This window comes from Ixodes scapularis, unplaced genomic scaffold (assembly GCF_016920785.2).
Source record: "Ixodes scapularis isolate PalLabHiFi unplaced genomic scaffold, ASM1692078v2 PGA_scaffold2__306_contigs__length_199485367, whole genome shotgun sequence".
NCBI classification, from domain to species: domain Eukaryota; kingdom Metazoa; phylum Arthropoda; class Arachnida; order Ixodida; family Ixodidae; genus Ixodes; species Ixodes scapularis.
The window spans coordinates 64882870-64902704 of record NW_024609857.1 but is presented as its reverse complement, the minus strand read 5'-3'; the positions used below and the strand labels follow the sequence as shown (position 1 = coordinate 64902704).

At 45.2% G+C, this 19835-nt stretch overlaps 1 protein-coding gene across 1 annotated transcript; it reads right to left on the bottom strand.

Moving 5' to 3' along the window:
* Positions 1–8730: 8730 nt before the first annotated feature.
* Positions 8731–11300, bottom strand: LOC8027430 (amine sulfotransferase). Its single transcript, XM_002408221.5, has 2 exons — positions 11175–11300; positions 8731–9528 (listed from the first exon to the last, which is right to left on the bottom strand). Exons 1-2 carry the CDS (start codon positions 11298–11300, stop codon positions 8731–8733), a joined length of 924 nt encoding a protein of 307 aa, XP_002408265.3.
* Positions 11301–19835: the final 8535 nt, after the last annotated feature.

Sequence of the window (19835 nt, the reverse complement as noted above, 5' to 3'; positions counted from 1 at the left end):
CCACCGCCTCTAGCTAGCAGTCTATCTTTACGAAAAATATTGTACGATCTGTTTAAAATGAGCTCATCATTTCTTATATCGGTAGTTAACCACGTTTCCGTTCCAAGAATGACGTCTGGCTGGCTAGAGCAAGTGACGTTCTCAAGTTCATCCTGTTTTGACAAAATGCTTCGGAAATTTGCGACAAAAAAAGAAAGGTTAAGAGAGACAGCGCGATTTGGACGTTGTTGCTTTACAGTGAGTCAGTTGTTTGATGCTCCGTCTTGGTGAGGCGCACGAAGCAGAACAACTGAGTCACTAACTGCATCGTAAACATATGTCGCTGTTCCAGAATGTAGTTTATTGTAACTAATCTTATATTTTGCACCACTATATCTAAATTGTTCAGCAAATTCCCACAAATTCTGCCTCGCAATGCGCACCCTATCAGAAAAGTCCTCCGATATCCTGATTTGTGGAGACACGTTCTTCAGTTTAAAACCATTTTTAAGAACCTCTTCTTTACTTTGATAGCGCAGGAATTCTACTATTATCGGTCGACTGGATCCTGGTCGTTTTCTACCCAATCGGTGAGCTCTTTCAATTTCGCCCATTTCTATGCCAAGTATTTGTCGGACGAAGCCAGTGACGATGGTTTTAGCATCGTTCCATGACTCATATTCTATTTCGGGTAAGCCTTTGAATATTAGATTGTTTCGTCTCATTCTGTTCTCCATGTCGTCGACAACGCTATACTTATTCCAGATAGGTGGTCCCGAAAAGAAACCGAATCGCATTTAATACTATGTACCGTTACTTCAACAGTGCTCAAATTCACCTGCATATTTGTGATTTCGTGCGCTTTGAGTTCAAGATTTGTTACCCGGACTCCAAGAGCAGCGATGCCGCTGTTGGTTTGGTCCAACTTAACAGAATTTTCAAGCTGATTCTGGTTGGACGCCGTAACCAAACTCTCAACAGTTCTTTGCAGCTTATCAATTTTTTCGGCATTCGTGGTGGGTCCGGGGTTAACTTCGACGTCACCGGCGGAGCTCAAAAGCATGAACCTGACAATAGCCACAGTTAGCAACTTCACTGACCCGAACATGCCTCTAACATGAAGGTGTAGAACCTTTGTGTGTAGAAGCGAGGTCGTTCTCTTTCTAGGTACAAAGCGGCCGATACGGGCTCGGTAGGTATACTATGTCAACGGCCATCACAACAACCAGGCGTTAAAACAGTAACACAATTTGGGGGATTCACAGCCACTTTAAAGTAGAACAGAGTCTCGCACAGGAAGCTTAGCGCTCACCTGCAACGATATCGACGGTGTAAGCGTGACAGTGTCAGGGCCGTGAATCCCACGCTGTTCTTCGCTGCGCTGGCTTATGTAGTCCCGATGCTTGCTGCAACGACGTCCGTAGCACGTGTCTGGTCACGGGGTTGGCCGACTCGCTGAGTCAGGCTGGTCCAGGCGGTGTTTTCTTCGGAAGCGGTGAGTGGGCCGATCGTAGACACGAACTTCTGAGCAGCCCGTTCACGGAAAGTCTGCAACGATATCGACGGTGTAAGTGTGACAGTGTCAGGGCCGTGAATCCCCCTGGAACCGCAGTGGAGCGGCTTGTTTTATTGGCTTTCAAATAATTACGGCACCAGAGTTTACTTTTTACTCAGAGATTTGTCCCCTGAGCCGTTCAAGAAACTCTCAGAGTTATGACATTACTGAAAAAAATCAACATGCTCGGAATATTATTTATGGCTTAGGTAGTAGCTGAGATCATACGTACCTTCAATTCGACGAGTATAAAAGGCAGAAACGCAGAGCTCGGAAGTAGAAATCGGGTTAGTCTGCTGTTGTATTGACGTTTGCATCTGTCGTTTATGCGAATGCGCTCAATGTATATGTTCAGCTGATGCTTGTAGTGTGCGTAATATATCTAAATATGTGTATAATAGGTGCGAGGTGCGCAATGGTGGCATGAGGAAAGTTTTTTTGTTTTTGTTTTCACGTAGAACATGAATTGGGCAGTGCCTAGCGACAACTAGCCTAGCTACTTGCAAGTACTGTGCTTGACCCTGTCATCTGATGCAAAGATATTTAACCTTCTTTCACGCTTCGCGATAATTTCTGATTACCGTGCAACGAAGCCAGGAAGGCTGCTTCAAATTTGGTATTATGATAGCGGCTTTTGGTGTCACGAATAGTGTATCACTGCTCCGTGATGTGCGACTGACGAAAGAATTGTGGCTCGAGGAATAGCAACGGTAAGACGTAAAGTGCGCCAAGTAACTGGGTATAGGTTCTCCGTCTAACATCGCAGTGCTGACAACGAGAAGACTGAGTAACTGCTTTCGAAACGCAAGTTTCTTAACCTGAAAGGGGGAAGCTGACTTCGAGAATAAATACAGTTCGCGGAAAGCTCGTGTTACACTTTTATTTGCTGCTCCTCTCGCCCCGTATGATGGACGCAGCGTCCTCGTTAAGCCCTATTTAACACGATTTGCTCGATTCGGGGCCGACAGATGTATACTTCAGATATACACGGGAATGTGTGCACTGCGCCATCGCGTCACTCAATCAATCCCGTAACCCCCCGCTTCTCGCAAGAATTGTTTCTCTGTTCGCCAGGTCAATTGAAGCCACGCTGACACATCCTTCGCCTTCGATTGAGTCTGCCTCTATACTCCATGTCGCTAGTTGAGTGCAGTGGAGGTGACGGCAACGCTAGGCGAAAAGAAAAAGGACGAGTGGTAGAAAGGCGGGACGGAAAAAGGCAACACCTCCTAGATAATAAATCCGTAGAGCTGAATGAGATGGCGTCACCAGAGAAGGCCAACGCTGGACACAGATTGGAAACGAGTGCTGCGAAATCGCTTGGCTTCGAGTCAAGTTTGAGCCGCACAATGACGCAATAGTCGTGTCCAACCTGTGCCCAGCGTTCGCTTTCTTTGGTGACGCCATCTCAATCAGCTCTACGGCTTTATTATCTAGGATGGGTTGGAAAAGGAGGACAATGGAGGGCGAGGGGAGAAAGGGAGAGGAGCGTTAAAGAGGAGGTTTCTCTCCTCCTGCCCAGCCTCCCTAGGCCTTGCTCTTTCTCCCCTCGCCTGGCGGATGCCTTCGCCTGTACTGCACGCGACTAATGAGAAGGAGTATATGGGAGGAGAAACTGAGGGAGAGGAGAAGACAATATCACGCGGGGACGTCGGGGCACGGAGCTCTGGTTGAAGTGACCAGTGGGTAGACACGATGCCAGCTGCCTTTTAGAGCGCAGCTCTTAGGCGCCCGTTCCCGGCTTAAGCGGCGTCGGCGTCGCCGTCAGCGTAACCGCGCGGTGCATTATGGGTAAATTTCCCCGCTAAATCTAGCGAAAAAATTTCCCCGCTAAATCTAGCGGAAAAATTTCCCCGCTAAATTCAGCGGAAAAATTCCCCCGCTAAATCTAGCGGAAAAATTCCCCCGCTAAATCTAGCGGAAGAAATTTCCCCGCTAAATCCAGCGGAAAATTTTCCTACTGAATCTTAGCGGAAAAAACTTCCCCGCTAAATCTAGAGGAAAAAAGTTTTCCACTAAATCTAGCGGAAAAATTCCTCTGGGGGGTCACGTGACCCCCCGAGGTCACGTGACCTGGGGGAGGGGGTTATGTGACCCCACCAAGGTCACCTGACCGCGCCCGAGGTCACGTGACAACCCCCCCAGGTCACGTTACCCCCCCCCCCCCCCCCCCGAGAACACGTGAACCTCAGTACCCTTCCCTCCTCCTCCTCAAGAGCTGCGCTCTAATTCGGCGTTACAGGGAGTTGTAAACGGCTTTCATTTTTTTCTACTCACTCTTTGGACGCATTCGAACGCCGAACGACGGTGTCCGGATGTTCGGATGTTCGCGTTCGAACGCGTTTGTAGGGTGAGTAGACACAAAGGCACCTAGCTTTGCGCCTACCCAATAATCATTCCAGACAGAGCTCGGCCCTCAGTTTATCGTGAATGTTGTGAACATGGGTCTGCATCCGCGTTCGAGATATTGCATCGACAGATGGCCTTCTGTTGATGAAGAGCCTGTTCATCCAACGGGATTAAAGGCTGCTATCAAGCCGCGTGTCGCGTTGACGCTATATTATTTGCAATAACTCCTTTACTGGTGGGCGCGCGGAGCGATTGGATACTGTTGCTGGCTCGTCGTGTAATTTATTTGCTCGCTCTTAACCTGTGTAACCGACTATAAATTCACTATGCTTCTCTAAGGCGAGAATTTACGAAAAATGGCAGGATAAATATTGCTTTTTAGGACGCGTCGTATATTGCCCCATATCGAGTACCACGACACAAGGCCAGATAGCAGCCATGTTGAATTTCAGGTTGAACGCATCGGCGAGAGAATGTGTAGTATCAGGAACACGTTGCTATATTTTGAGTGAAGAAACGCTATATTGAGAAATTCGCGATTACGGTATAATACGAGCGCCCGGCATAAAACAAAAAAGTAATCAGAACCGTTAATGTTCTCCTTAGCTTGTGCCGCAAAATGAGAAACCTTACGCAAAGCGCGAGAAAAATAGTCGAGACGAAAATCATCGTCTTCGCTATACTTGACTTCGTCACACTGTTAATGCATCGTAGAAAAGGCTGTCTACAGACACTCTCTAGAGCGACATCTTTCTTTCACATCGGCCGCACAATATCTCTCTGCAGACATAAGTATACATACGGACCAACACACTGTTTATAAACTAGCCCGCATTTGCCTACACCGGGTGTGGGCAAATTGCGCGTGCGCAGAAACCACGATCGCCTGAGGCATCTGCGCATGCGCAGTGTCGACAGCAGCGCCACCGCAGCGCCGTGACGATGCGCTTTTGGTGCTGCTTGATTGACTCCGAAGGATCGTGGGGCAGCCTGCGGTCGGACATAAAGTGAAACGAGGTGTACAAAACCTGAATTTTGTTCCACAGGCACGCGTCGTGACTTATCTTTCTAACATTAAATTCTCGGAAATCACGAAGCAACAAAGCTTGCCAGTTTTTGTCATTTCGAACTCGTCGTCATCTCGACGGATGCGTCTACAAAAACACGACCAGAAACGATAAACTGCTTGGAAACATTTCGGGGAAGCTTGCAGCTGTTTGTTAAATTTTGTTTTGTATGTCTACGCAGAATAGCCTTTTTCATGAGCGCTTTATTACCAACATTATAGTCAGGTGCAACCGACATCGTCGCTCGTGTGCAAGCAAACATACGTCACTCTTTTTTACGATGCAAACAAGACAATGAATTTGAAAAAAAAAAAAATATATATTCGATGGGCTGTGGTGGAGATTTCGGGTGATTTCAATTCGATTTTAGGGCTTATTATTACGGGAATCTGAGCTCGCCAAGCGAATACGTACCACGCTTAAGTCAACGGCAGTATCCATCGCCCGCAGCAAACGAAGCGCTAAAAAAAAGAGGCCGTCCTCTCGGTCCCTCTTTCCATAAATGATCTCCGAATCTTCTAAAGGTAACCAAAACCACAACCTAGAGACGTGATCTTTACGTGGAATCAAGTTTATTGTCTTTCAAAGGCCACGCCTTCTCTGGCAGTGAACATTTGAGACAAGTCTCTCTGGTTGGGGAGCAACAATCATAATAAATAAAGATATCCACCAACCAAATCCTTGTTTAAAGCGGGGAACCCTACGTTTCGAGAACTGCTTGGTCTCTTCTTCAGGGGTTGACTGTGGCAATGGCCGTTGAGGAGCAGTATTTTGTTTTCTTCTTCCACGGCGGTGTCTTCCGTTTTGCATCGGTTAGTGGCGAAGTCCGTTCACGTAGACGGTGGGCAGAGTGCCGAAGAAACTGACAGCCCCAGCTATTATGAGAGGCCTGATGCCGGTGGGATATAACATCTTAAACAGTTAAATTACGTATCAGAGACTACAGAAAAAAACACTGAGGTTTTTCAATGGGGCCAAGAAAACCCCGATTGCGTTTTTGCAGTCAGTCACACGCAGATTAGCTATTTTAATGAGTAGTACAACTCGGCTATCAAGCCGCTCGTGAAAGTTGGTACCGTCGGTTCAACGTCAGTGCGCAGTACGTCCAACTGAAGTGTTGGGATGTTGTATATGTAACAAGGGGTCTGAGAATATACTTTTTTTTTTCTGTGTGAAGAGCTGGAGCCGGGAGGGAGGAATAAGGCCAGCAGTATCTGGATCAGTCTGTTCTACGGTTGTATATGTTCAACTTATTTTTCCCTCACGTCCGATGGGCAGCCTCACGACTGCACACCGGTTTCTCGGGGGCTGCAAGGCGCACCAGGAGGCCCTTTGGGTCTTACGACCTCATCTGATGACTCATTCGGACAAGCCTAAGCCTCGTGACGGTCCTCCCACCGAATGCCGTAAAAAAGATGCTTATGTCTCGGATACACCGCGCCTGTGCCTTATCCCAGCAAAACGCCGAAAAGAAACAGAATACTGAGACGGTGAAAGCATCTCCTCAGAATCCACCATCATCACCGACGTTCGCGAAGATGGCGAGATAATGGATGACTCGCCTGGCAGCGAAGATGGCTTTACCTTTGTGGAACATCGCCGGAAAAGAAGCACTGGAGTACCAGTACTGCTAGTCCCGAAGGATGAGACTTGCCGCCTACAGCAGCGGAACATTTTGCACCTAAGCAGTGCGATCCATGCAACTACAGGCGGAAAAGTATTGCGCCATCATTTCACAGCACACGCAGGACTTCGCCTCGAAGTCACTAAACAGGATCCCGCCAATCGAGTGCTGAAAATAAAAACGCTCTGCGGTGTTGAAGTTCAAGTGTCCGTGTCCACCGTTTACCTTCAGAATTGCGGGCTTACAAGGGCGTTCCCCGGTTATATTCTGCCACCCAGTTGTTGAATTACCTTGCACCACAGGGAGTCATCTCTGTCCGACGTCTCTTTTAGAGGCATTGTCAACAAGGATCCCCAGCTACACCGACAGATAAGGATTGGCTAACCTTTCGTCCGAACACCAAGAGACCAGCCCAAATAAATCTGGGCTTTACAAGACTCAATGTAAGTAAGCACGTGGTGCACTACCACGCTGCTTCTATTTGCAAGGTCATAGGCCACGTTGCAAAATAATCCAGGAAATAAACCAAGTACAAGAAATGTGGAAGTCAACACCACATAACTTGCTCAAAATAGACCGACGCCACATGCGCCAACTGCGGGGTTCCACGTTCCGCAGCCTACGTAAGCTGCAAGGTACGACTCCCAGCACCTGTCACGTACAAAAACATTTCTTCAAAAAGTCAAATTGGGGGTTTTACGTGCCGAACCAACGACGGGCATCTGGCACGCCCCAGCGGAGGACTTGGGATTAATTTGGACTACGTGGGGATATTTTGACATGCAACCGAAAGCTCGGTTACATGGCGCCTCCGCAATAAGCCTCCGTCAGATTGCGGGCACGTCGGCCGGGACTCGAACTCGCCAAATGGGGATCCGTAGGCCAGCGCTCTCGCCTCAAAGCCGCCAGAGCGACTAAAAAAAAAAAAAAAAAAATTTTTTTTGAGGCCTAAATTCAAGGAAAGAAGCAGCACATTTTACAGCAGCTCCAGGTGACTTTCCGGCCCTCCTTTCAAATGATGATGTCTCATCTCAGAAACCTCCCAGGTACCGCCGCCAAAGAGGAAGACAAAGAGAAACTCGAAGAAGTCTGCGTCGCAGGGCTCTGCTTCGGCTATATCAGATAAGACCCCTAACATGAATGACCAACATGCTGGATGATAACAGCAAAATGCGGCACCCGAAGGCCTTCGGAGCTTCAGAAGCGTCTTGGCGAGTAATCCAGATCAGAAATCAAAGACGACAATAGATATGCCAACTTTTCTACCCCTCCCACGACAACAACTGACAGTTCAAAGAACACAATTGTAAGGATTGTCTTTACAACTATTAGGCATGTCATGGAAAGTCTGCGAGAAGGACAAGTTAAAGCTGCCCTTAAGGGCGTATTCTGCTTAGGAGCCCCTCTTTCGCTTTAATCAGGAAACTGACTTCCATCAATGTTGACAAACAAAAACAACTGGTAATATATCAAGGCCGCACGGATTACGTTGTACCCACGACGTGTCGACTATACTCCGTTTCACTTTAGGTCCGGCCGCAGCCGACGCTACGTTTCTATGCATCCAATCAAAAACCGCCGTCACTGCGCTCATCGCCTTTGTGTGGACGTAAAGTGAGACGGTCGGACTTGAGGTGAAACGGATCATAGACGTGACTAACTAACTGAAAAAGTGAAACGCAATACGATGGGCATTTATTTTGAGGTTATCCCCCTACATTAGCTAGTTACTTGGCCATTCCGAAAGTACCCAAGAATGCGGTGGCTAGTGTAAATGTTCGCCAATGTCTACAAACCTTTCGTTCGCTGCACACGCCGTGTGAGGGAAGATGAGTAGGATAATTTGAAAAATATTTGCGTTTGTTTAATTAGCGTATGCAGTTATATAGAAATGTATTCTACATATTCGAAATCCCATGCCTGCTTTAGGATCCACTTTATCAATTTTAGAGTGCTGAAATTGAAACCAACGTACTTCGCATTGAAACCTTTCAAGCGCTAAATAGAAGCAACATGATCGCGAGGAAATGTTACGGTTAGCTTCTGTTTTAGGATTTCAGTAGCTGTTCGGCTTTAGTGCATATTCTCGTACAATTCTAAAAAAACAAATATTTCAATTTCATAAAAATCCGAGTCATCGTAAGCACCATAGAGCCTCAGTCACACTGCCAAAGATTCATGATATCCGAACCCTTCGTTCGTTCTTTGATGGCAGCCTGCATCTTCTCGATATTTTCAGGGCTGAAATGCTGCTTCCAATCTCCCACGACTCCCTTGCGAAGGATATGGACGTCGGTCGATTGGCAAGACTCCTGGTTGCTGACAACCTGGGGCGGCTGAAGGTGTGGCGAGTTTGTGGCAAGAACCTTGAGGACCTCTTTGGGGCTTGTCCTCATTATATTCTTCATGAAATCCACGGTGCTCTTCTCGAGAACTTGCACAAACACGTCCTGGTTTTCTTCAAGCACTCTCCTCTGTTCTTCGCCTAAAAAGCCGGCCAACCGTAGGACAACTTCTTTTTTGTTTCTCTGGAGCTCTTCGTACGTAATGAAAAACACGTTCGGGTCGTCTCTGTGACTGTAGCCAGAGAGAATATGCTCAAAGTAGTCGCCAAAACCAATCTTTGCGTTGAGAAACGCGTCTAAAAAGTCGTCGAATGCTCCGTTGATGAACTTCATGCCGGGACATTCTCGTGCAAAGTGGTAGCACGACACGCAGCAATCCCAGGGGTTCCGTGCCACGTAGATGTACTTTGCCTTGGGTCTGAGGCGAAGTTTGCTCATTGAGAAATGGGTCCGGAGGAGTCTGGGGGATGAGGTCGACCTAACTTCCACGACCTCGAGGAAAGGCGCCCTCTCAAGGGATTCATTGTACGTTTTCACCGACACCCCCTTGGACAAGATCAGCTGGACGATTTGCTGCATCCAGTGTGACCCAGATCTGGGGTACGACACCTGAAAAAAGAGGAAAGCAATTGAGCCAAAAAAGATGTTCGAGGACTCGCTGGAATAGTAATCTCAAACCATGGGGATCGTTTGCAATATAATGGCGGACGCCGTCTGCGGAGTTCGGTCGAAAGTGCAGATGCGCTGCGTTGTCGCGTGACTAGAAGAAAAACAGCCGGAAAGACGGAGACGCTTGTGGACGATCAACGCTTTTGCCACCTCCTCGCGCCTAGCACTGTAAACGCGGTCCATAAAACGAGGTGACCCTGATCAAGCAGTGCAAAACTCTCTGTTCTCTCGAAGAAAGGAGTCGAGGCACACTCGAGCTAACCAGCCTTGTACACGTTACTGAGAAAAAGTAACCAAATAAGATTACTCATTACTCGCCAGAAAAGTAACTAGGTACATAACTCGTTGCTACTATTCAAAAAGAACGCGTTACTTGAGCTCATATGTAAGGAGTTACCTTTTTTGGTTACTCCGGAAGTGTTGTTTTTCTGAAGCAGTCGCCGACTCATAGTATTTTGCATTGCGTTAACGCAGCCATGGGCACGCTTTTTATTTTCTTGCTGGCGCTCTTTTTTTCCGTGCAGGTCGAAGGAGGCCTCTTAGATGAAAACCACATAAGGTAATTTGTGCCGTGAACGCTCCCCTCCACAAGCGTCTAAATACCATTACTCCGTGATCTATCCACACGTAACGAAGGTACGTTACTTGTTTCCTCTCTCGAAAAGTAACCAAGTCGTTACTTCGCTACTAAAGGAAAAGTGACAAGACAGATGTAAGGCGTCACAGTAACAGATTAGTTAACCAAAGCTGAAATTTGTTTTATTGACTTTTGAGAGGTGATCATCTACACAAGACGCATAGTTATAGTTGCAGGTAGAGAAGAATACGTAGTTTTTTAACTTCCTTATCTACGCATAGAGAAAAAGGTTTGAACAGCAGTGGAGCCTTTATTAAACGATGTTTCGAGAAGAGACTTCCCTTCTTCAAGTGAAGAACTCTGCAGAAAGGAGATGACCAGTAGTTAAACTCATATATGATTAATTTTTCCTGGCTCAGCAGTAACCTTATTGAAGCCTCAAAAGAACGCGCATTGGTCATTCAGGACGTCCATTGAAACTTCGTGGAATGTGTCTGTCATTAATATTTTTTATGAAACAATCGCGGCGATCTTTTATTATGCATTTATACGTTCTTCATGAAACTACCATATTGCAACAAATAAATTGTTGCGCGTAAGACTTTCTTATGCCATTTAGTGTTACCCAGATGAAAAGTTTAAAAGAAATGTAATATTACTAAAGAGACACACACACTAGTTACCAGGATGCACCAGATCAATATTTTATTGACACGAAAGACTACAGGAACATTTAGAAATAAAAAATGCAACGCCCTCATTGACGTGCATAAGAAGTATAAATAAATTTGCCAAAGCTACGACCCACTCAAGCAACTTCTAACATAATGGTATAAAACTTTTAATCAATTAGAGATAATTACACTTCCGCGAAGAAAAGTCTGAGTGAACCTCCTAGTTGCGTCAACCATTTGATTTATACGTGGAACAATCTCAACGCGCTTGTCAGGTAGTTGGCCTCATGATAAGATATAAGTTATAACCCGCAAAAGAAACAAAAAATCCTTACCTGTATAATATCTCCCTCTTGTGGTTCAAAGGTTGGGACTTGTCGGTAAAGAGCGGGGCTGAAGTAGATGCTGCATGGTTCACCGTCGATGTACTGAGTCACTGGGCAGCGTCTCGGTGTGCTCATGTCTGAGTATAGCTTTATGGGACGCCCCAGCTTCAATTAAAAAAAACCTATGGGTGCAAAAAACAACAACAAAACATGCCAGTCACAATTGATCCATACGAAAACGTGAACTTTATAAACGAGCCCGCGATTGCCCACAACATATTCGCGGAAGGTGAATCGTCTGCGCCTGGGCGGTGCCCACAGCGGCGCTGTCGCAGTGGCGCATTAGTTTATGTTTCTGCATTCGTTTTCCAACGTTCATTTTGGAAAACATCACCGTGTCAGCGGAATTACGGGGCGATGTAAGACGCTAAAAAATTATCATGCCCCGCGTTTAAAAAACTGTTGGTTGACTTTGCGGAGCGGAAGTTGGTCTGCTTCTTGTACATGAGTTCCGATGATGTCAGAACATCGAGCAATTATTGGCTGATAGAAACAAATTAGTTGGTAAACCTTGAGACATTTAACATTGAGGTCCAGCCACTATCCTTCCAATCAAAGCCAATCAGAACTCGGCGTCATTCTGACGTCACCGCCACTCATGCGCAAGAAGCGCACGCAAGAAGAGGCGCAAGAAGCTTGGCAGATCGCCACGAGGAGCGGCCGCCGAAATGGAAAAGGTGGAGCGGCAGAAAACGGATGAGGGGAGAGTCACGTGACTGGCGCCCCGCTGCGGTGAGACGCCGAAACACACTTTTCGCGAGCGAACACGCGTGTTTCGGGTCCTCGCCGCTGGAAAACCTGTGCGCTGACGTCCAGGCTCCCCGAGAAATAGCTCTCTGATGCTCTGTGCCATCAGATCCTCGCGCTCCAAATCTGCTACCGGGCACTCTATGGCCCCGTCATCAAACTGCCAAGCTTTGTGAGTATAGAGGAGGCTATGTCGAAACGTACTGTTGAAAGAATGCAGTTGGATCGGACTTTATTTCATCATAGATTACTAGAGACAATTAATTTTTTATAACATTTTGAACTGTTAAAAACTGGTTCTTTTACATAACGGAGCAGTATGACTCCTGTACGGTGGATTTTTTATTAAACGTACGATTTGTTTTTGCAGAATGCAAAGGCTCCCTGTATCTGTTTTTGTTGTTGCTCTCCATACAAGTAGGCAGTCGTTAAAATGCGAATGAACCAATTCGCAGTATAATAGTTTTTTTTTTATTTGTTGTGGCAATAAATGTCTAATTCTATAGAAGAGACCAATCGAGCGCGGAATTTTGGTTCTTACTTTAGCTACATGAAGAGACCAGCTTAAGTTTTCGTGAAAGAAAACGCCAAGGAAGTTGTGCGAAACACGTTCAATAATTTCGCCATGCTTATTTGCAATGAGCCATAACGATACTATACAGAGTTCCTCTTAAAAATTAGCAAATATTTAATTTTTTATACTTAACAAAGCCATTTTCGCGGACTTTTGCTTCTGAAAGCCGTACTATTGTTCTGATATACAATGTTTTGTTTCTAGAGCCCTGCTCTCAGGCGCCCGTTTGCGGCTTGTGCGGCGACGCCGTCGCCGCCGGCGTAATTGCACGTTGCAATGGGACCTTTCCTATAATGACGTCATACGTGACGTCATGCGTGACGTCATGAGACCAAAATTTTCCCGCTAAACTTGGCAGAAACATTTTCCTCTAAATTTAGCAGGAAAATGTTTTCGCTAAGTTTAGCAAAGAAATTTTCCCGCTAAATTTAGCGGGCAAATTTTACCCTCGTGAGGTCATGCGTTACCCTCCCCTCCGTACCCTCACGTTCTCCTCAAGAGCTGCGCTCTAATTCGGTATTACAGAGACTTGTAAGTTTTTCGTTTTTTTTTTTTTTTTTAGGTAGTTTAACCGCTCATTCACACTAGAAGCGGATCCGCGTTCGCAAAGCGGTTGCGAACGCGGTTGTATAAAGATCCAGTACAATTGCACGCGCACTCGATGACATCAAGTGCGCGTGCAATTGTAGTCGGTCTTCATACAACCGCGTTCGCAACCGCTTTGCGAACGCGGATCCGCTTCCAGTGTGAATGAGCGGTAAAAGTGGCTTCTTGATAAATTGTTCTAAAATTGTCGAAAAAACTGATAGAACCAAAATTGTTCTATAATGTTTCAACTCATTTTTATCCTCTCCTTTATGCATCACTGGTGCTCTACCAATTTTTAATTTACTTTTTTAATACACCGGTGCCCAGAACTAGGTTACATATGTCACATGTGTGATAGTGGTTGGCTAATCAAGTTGGCAACTGATCTTATTAGCCCCGTGCACGACCGAAAGCGTCACTGTGGTCGGCCTTTCACGATTGGCCGAACGCTGACTATGACGTAGGAAAGGGGATTTACCATCGACGGGAATAAGAGGAACGAAAGAACTTTAATTTCGACGGTGTTGGCAGTGTTGCTTTAAGAGCTCAATGATTTCAAGCTTCCACCATGCTATTTACAAACACCATCGAACTTGTTGTTTGCAATGTAATGACGTAACAAGGGGGATCCATAGGAGGGCGCCACCAAAACATCTCGCCGCTAATAGGTCAAGCTTTTATGCCATCCGCGCTGCAACCACTATTATTCTTTAGTTTTTCTATTAGGTTGCTCATTTCTTATTTTGTTGTTAGAAACATAAAAAAACTAACTTTTTGCGGTTGAAGTGATGTAACGTTCGTACTCAGTAATGCTTGCAGCATTTTTACTCGATGCATAAAACTCCAACAAGTGTTCGTTGAATTTATCAGCAAGCGTAGTCCCAGTGAGAGAGATGCCTTCAACAGTAAGCTCAGCAATTTCACATTTTTTGTTATTTGACATAAAGGGGGTAACAGTATTCTAGATTTCCCAAAAATTATTATACATGTCCGCAAATTTATTTGCATAATATTTTCCTCGTGCTCGCTTAACGTCACGGGATAACTTGTTCCTTTCCCTTTTAAATTCAATTAGATAGTCTGGGTTCCTCGTTTTTATAAATAAACCGTAAAGCTGTTCACAATATTTTATTCTTTTGAAGCGAGGCCTCAATCCAGAGTTTCCTTGATTTCTAGTTTGTTTTGAACTCCGTCATAGGAAAACGCCCTCTCATAAAGTTATTTTATTGTCGTTATAAATACGCCGTACGCTATATTGGGGTCAGCCAATTGCAAAATGTTGTTGCAGCTTGTCTCCGAAACTAACCTTCGAAAAACAAATATGATTATCCTCGTTCATCAATCTATAGGTAATTATTGCGAATGTTGATGTTTTTTTTATCACGTTGTGTCAAGTAGGCCGAAAAAAAATGTCAAGATCCGTAAATGGTCACTACGATCTGATATGAGTACACCTCCCTCTAGCTCTTTCATTTGGTACTTAGTAAAGCACAAGTGAAGTATTGTTTCAGACACGTCCGTCTTCCTAGTGGCTACTTTCAGCACATATTGAAGGCGAAAAGCACATAGAGCATCAAGAGGTGTTTGCGCAGTTGGGTCTAATGAAAACAAATCTGTATTGAAGTCAGCACTAATAACAAAATGAATACCAGTGTGCACACAAGCCTCTAGCATATCTGGAGAAAAATAAGGAAGACGTGCCTTGAGGAAAACAAGACGAGTACCGTAGTGGCACATTTGATGAAAAGAAACTCGGGCGTTATCCTAGAGTATTCGGCCTCACATATCATAATCTAGACATTCTTTCATATATACCGCCACACCTCCTCCTCTCCTATCCTTCCCAGATAGCGACGTACCTCTGTATAAAAAAAAAATAATAATAATAAAAATAAAAAAATGTCGGAGTCATCTCAAAAACTATTTTTTAAACTTCTAGCATTCAGATGCAATAGAGAAAACGGCTTGTTATGCAATGCGCTACAGTGCTTCAGAGAAAGGACATCGTAATAACTGCCATTTTTATATAGCTTGTCACGTCGGTGGGTAGCAGTTTAGATACCTACGTAAAGAAAAAATATTTAACGTACGATTTCCACATCTTTCTCCGTACTGATTTTGATGACTCGGTCATCGGCGCCTCGGCGAAGGAGCATTTTTCCATTCTTTTGCGAAGCAAACTTATATTTCATTTCAGCTGCTTTTGTCCCAATTTTCCAGAAGAGGTTCTTGTTTTGTGCTGTGAGATTTCTATTTAAATTTTTTTTTACTTCGCTTTCCTCAATTTTTTTTTTTTTCGAGCCATGTGTCTCTCGTAAGGCGGGATGCAAAACGCGCAAGAACAGGCGTACTATTGTCAGACCGTCCGGTCCGTGAGGGTACTCGATGAATGGCTTCGACATCCGTTTCACAAAGCTGTGAAAGCTCGAGGTTATTGGCCAGTAGGTTTACTTTGTCAAGCAGATGTTCGTTTACATGCTGGAGCAACCCGTGGATCTCTAAGTTTCGCCGCCAGCTCTACTGCTCTATTTAGTTGACTTTTTGTCTCAGTTTATCGATTCCTTGGTCTCCCTTTCAGTTTTCCCCCCCTCTTCTTCCAGACCGGATATCTCCTGGTTTTGTACCTTCATCTCGGCAATTATTCCGTCATATTTCAACGAGAATCCCTGCACTGAGCGCTCAATGCTGTCGATTGTTTCCTTAATGCCCAGAAGAGTACCTTGTTTCGTTTCTAGCATCGGAATCGGAATCGGAATCTCACTAGCAGTCCCTCTCTCATAGCCACTATTAGTAATTTCGATTTGTTTCAACTTGCTTTGCAAAATCTACATGAATTATTTCATGTAATTGTACTAGTATAAGTGAGATATATTTTTATAGATTTTGTTGTTTATATATATGTGTGTGTGTAGGATAGCGGACTGCATATTTTTGAAGTGTTTAAGTCGTCTGTATCCGGCGTTTTTTGCATTTCCTTTTGTATTGCTTCTCAAATTTTCATCTCATGCTTACTTCTTCTTATCTGCTCTACCACTCCCTCCATAATGCTTATGCCTTGAGGGTATGTAAAAATGAATAAATAAAATAAATATGATCCGTTCCGGTTTCGTCGCCTAGCTTCGATGTCATCTGGCCACTTCGAGCCCTCAACGCCCTACATGTCGTGTACTTCCATTATTATTTTTTTTTGTTTGCACCAGTTTTACTTTTTTACATACTGCCACTTACTCCGAAACACGTGCCACTATATTAATTAAATTCACAATATGAACAACATAAATCGTCTTAATCATCGGGAAGCAGGTCATGACAGGCAAAATATTTGTTTTCCATTAGTGCCTTGCTTTTACAAATAAACATTCACACAGCAGCACGGCAACCAGGTAAGCACGAGAAATGTGAAGACAAACTAACCTGCGAAATTCAGAAGACACTTTTCGGCGCCTGTGACGGTACCGCGGTGCAACTGCTGCTGAGTATGTGTAACGCTCGTTCTTGGTTGAAGGACTATTTGTGCAGCAGCTGCCGGGCGATGACGTAGTGGTCCACGTGCGTGCGGCGTCCAATGATCGTTCTAGTGGTGCCTAGCTGGAAAGTGCTGCGTACCGCGCTGTTAGCTTGATGAATCAGCCATGTCAGGTGCGAAAGTCAGAGGCCACTTTTAGACGCCTGTGACGGTACCGCGGTGCCACTGTGGCTGAGTGCGTCCATGATTGTTTCGTGCTGCGCGATTGCACAATTCGCAACAGCGTTGCACAGAGGGACCAGAATGTCACATTTCATTAGTAACTTTTCCTACATCCCATACGTTGCGGATTTTGAGTCCTTCGTGCGCCAGTACAATTTGTGCTCGACGTGATAAAAAAAAATCGCCCGCTGGTAGTGCAAAGCCCTTCCGTACGATTAACAAAAAGTTTATTATTTCCGTAAAGTATAGTAGAAAATTGCTCGCGGGCGGGAGACATTGGGAATAGGTTCGCAGTTTATGCAGTGAAAGGGCGGTGACAAGAAACGTTACGGTTTGCTTTAAGTACTTCCAAAAGTCAAACTACGCGTACGTGCTTTCAGTTAATTACGAAAGCAAAAAAAAAAAAAAAAGAAAAAAGCGCATCTGTGTACCGTTTGTGCGGTGTGCTTAGAGCGGGCCGTTTTGGAGAGGCAAGTGTCGACGATGCGAATAACACGGTACACAAATGGTAGTATACTGTATATTTGAATATTTCAATAGGCAGAGCGATTAATAAAACCCACAAACACGCCGTTGGCGTTATTAAGCAGCTCTTGGATAGCGTTACCTGTGGCTAGGTGCGGTAACGCTCGAGCCTGGCGCGCTGAAAATCATGCTTCAAATTTGCAGCGCTAACAAGTCACAATATCTAACTGTACGGTAGCTTGCTGCTACGCTATGCTAAAACTGCATATTAGTAACCATGGCGCAGGTTAATAACGTGTTGCGATGCACTGAAACCGCGACGGTGTGCAGTGAGCTGTGAGCAGGGTATTGAACCGAACCCAAACCGTGAACCGAAAACGAAAAAAGACCGCTATTTTCTCGAAAACCGGAGTTGAACCGGAACGAAATCATTTTTTTTTTCGCTCCGGAACGAAACCGATATGTTTTCCCTCGGTTGTCGCTTCATACGCGAGGTCAGGTTGCGTGAAAAAGGCGTGGCGAAAAACACAGTAACCAAAATGGTCAACCGAAAAATTGGAATTGAATCGAACGGAAATATTAATTTTTTCATTCCTGGGGAAAGTTAATAAATTATTTTCGCGGTGTTTCGTTCATATGGGAAGTCAAGAAGCGAAAACAAATAGGTAGCGGAAAGCTCTGTAACGTTCCATGATCAGGTTTTCACATGACGGTCGTCTTCGTAATTTATAAAGTTCGTCTCGAGAACTCATACGAAATGATAACGATAACGGTAACTATAAATTCTCCGGGATTTCTGGTCTTAAGTATTTCTTAACCAAATGCCCCAATTCGTCCCAAAATTTTCTTGGGGACCGGAAATGGCTTATAAAAGAAAATGTGTCACTAGAATATACCCGATTCGTACGTCAGCAAAAGTGACCAATTAATGAGAATGTTCGGTGGCAAAACGGTGAGTTGGGCTGGTTGGTTTCTCATCTCAGACTAAACGCAAAAAAAAAGGAAAAGAAAAACAAGGACAAAAAGAGGTATAGACAACACACCTAGTGTTGTCTATACCTCTCTTTGTCCCTGTTTGTTTTGGCATTAAGCGCGAGCTTTGTTTGGTGATTCGTGTCTTCAATTTTCTAGAGTTGTGTGCAATTTACTTTAAAGGCCTTGATTTCATTGTACAACAGATCGGATAAGAAAGCGATACAAAGGCCGTTGAATATTTTATAACCTGTACAAGTTGCCATATTGTAGCGAATTCAATCTACTTTTAAAATAACTCAGTGGATATCATAATCTGTCCGAAAAATTCTAGCACCGGGAAGAGGAGGGGAGATTCAATCAACAGTTACAGCCACTAAAAACAACAAAACAGCTTCGATCTCTGGTAGCAGGAAAAACAAGGACTAAAACGTTTTCTCTTCAGAAACACAAACATCAAGGCGCACAGCTCTTCTGAGTATTGCTGGACAAGAAGCCGCGGCTTTCAAGGGACGCTAACGTGTTGCCGTCTTTGGAGGAGAGAAGGTAACGCCATCCAGAACTCTGCGCATTGGCGCAAGTACCCCTGGGAGGGCCAGCGATCCCGGTCAGCGTGGAGCGAGCCTTCTCTGCACTGAAGTTCATTCTATCGACTCAGAGGTCCCGTCTTTCTCCGAATATGCATGACGACTTCCTGCTTCTTCGGTCAGCTGCCTGATGATAAACTGCGCTTTGCCCCATGTCCCGGGGTGCCCCAGCACTAGCTCGTTCGTTCCACACAGGAATGTGAGCTTTTGCATTTGATATGTAACACTTTAATAAAATATCCATAGTTTATCTTCTGCTCTCGCCAATTATTTTTGTGTCATATGAGTACAAACCGGTTCGAACCGGTTTGAACCTTTACTTTTTCACTCCGTAGCTGAACCGGAGCTAAACCGCTTTCCCTGAACCGGAACGAAAACCGGAACGAAAAACATTACGGTTCGACACCCTGGCTGTGAGCCTCTGACGCAGAGACAATAAAGAGTTTTAGAATAGGGGCCCCCAAAGCTTGGGGCCCCCAAGGAATAGGGGCCCACCACTGCGCATGCGCAGAACCCAAAATCTGTTTGGGGCTTTGGGTTGGCGCTTGGGGTCGGGTTGCGTCGGCAAACATGGCGGCGCCCTTTCTGCTCGCTTAAGAGCGAATTCGTCATGGTCGCTGCAGTATTAGCCCATTTAAATGCCAGTGAATAGTGCTACCAGCTTTCGCTTTGCTTGATCTGGCTCAAATCACAAAGAATGAGCGGTGGGCTCGCCCCATTTTAAAGATCGTCCCCGATTTTGGCCGTTTCTAAGCCTAAACATACGCGGTAACCGTTGACATGGCAACGTATTGCTACTCGGTGGCACGATACCTGCATCTTGGAAACAAGTATTTCAAGGCTTCAAAGTCGCTCCAGCTCAGATCTAAATAGTGCAACTGCCCGCAGAGTATGCGCGCTCGCGTTCGTCTCAGTCTCAACATAGTTGAAGGCCAAAATCTTCGGCTGCATATGGTCAAAGCGCACACCCTAAAATATCGAGAACGAGC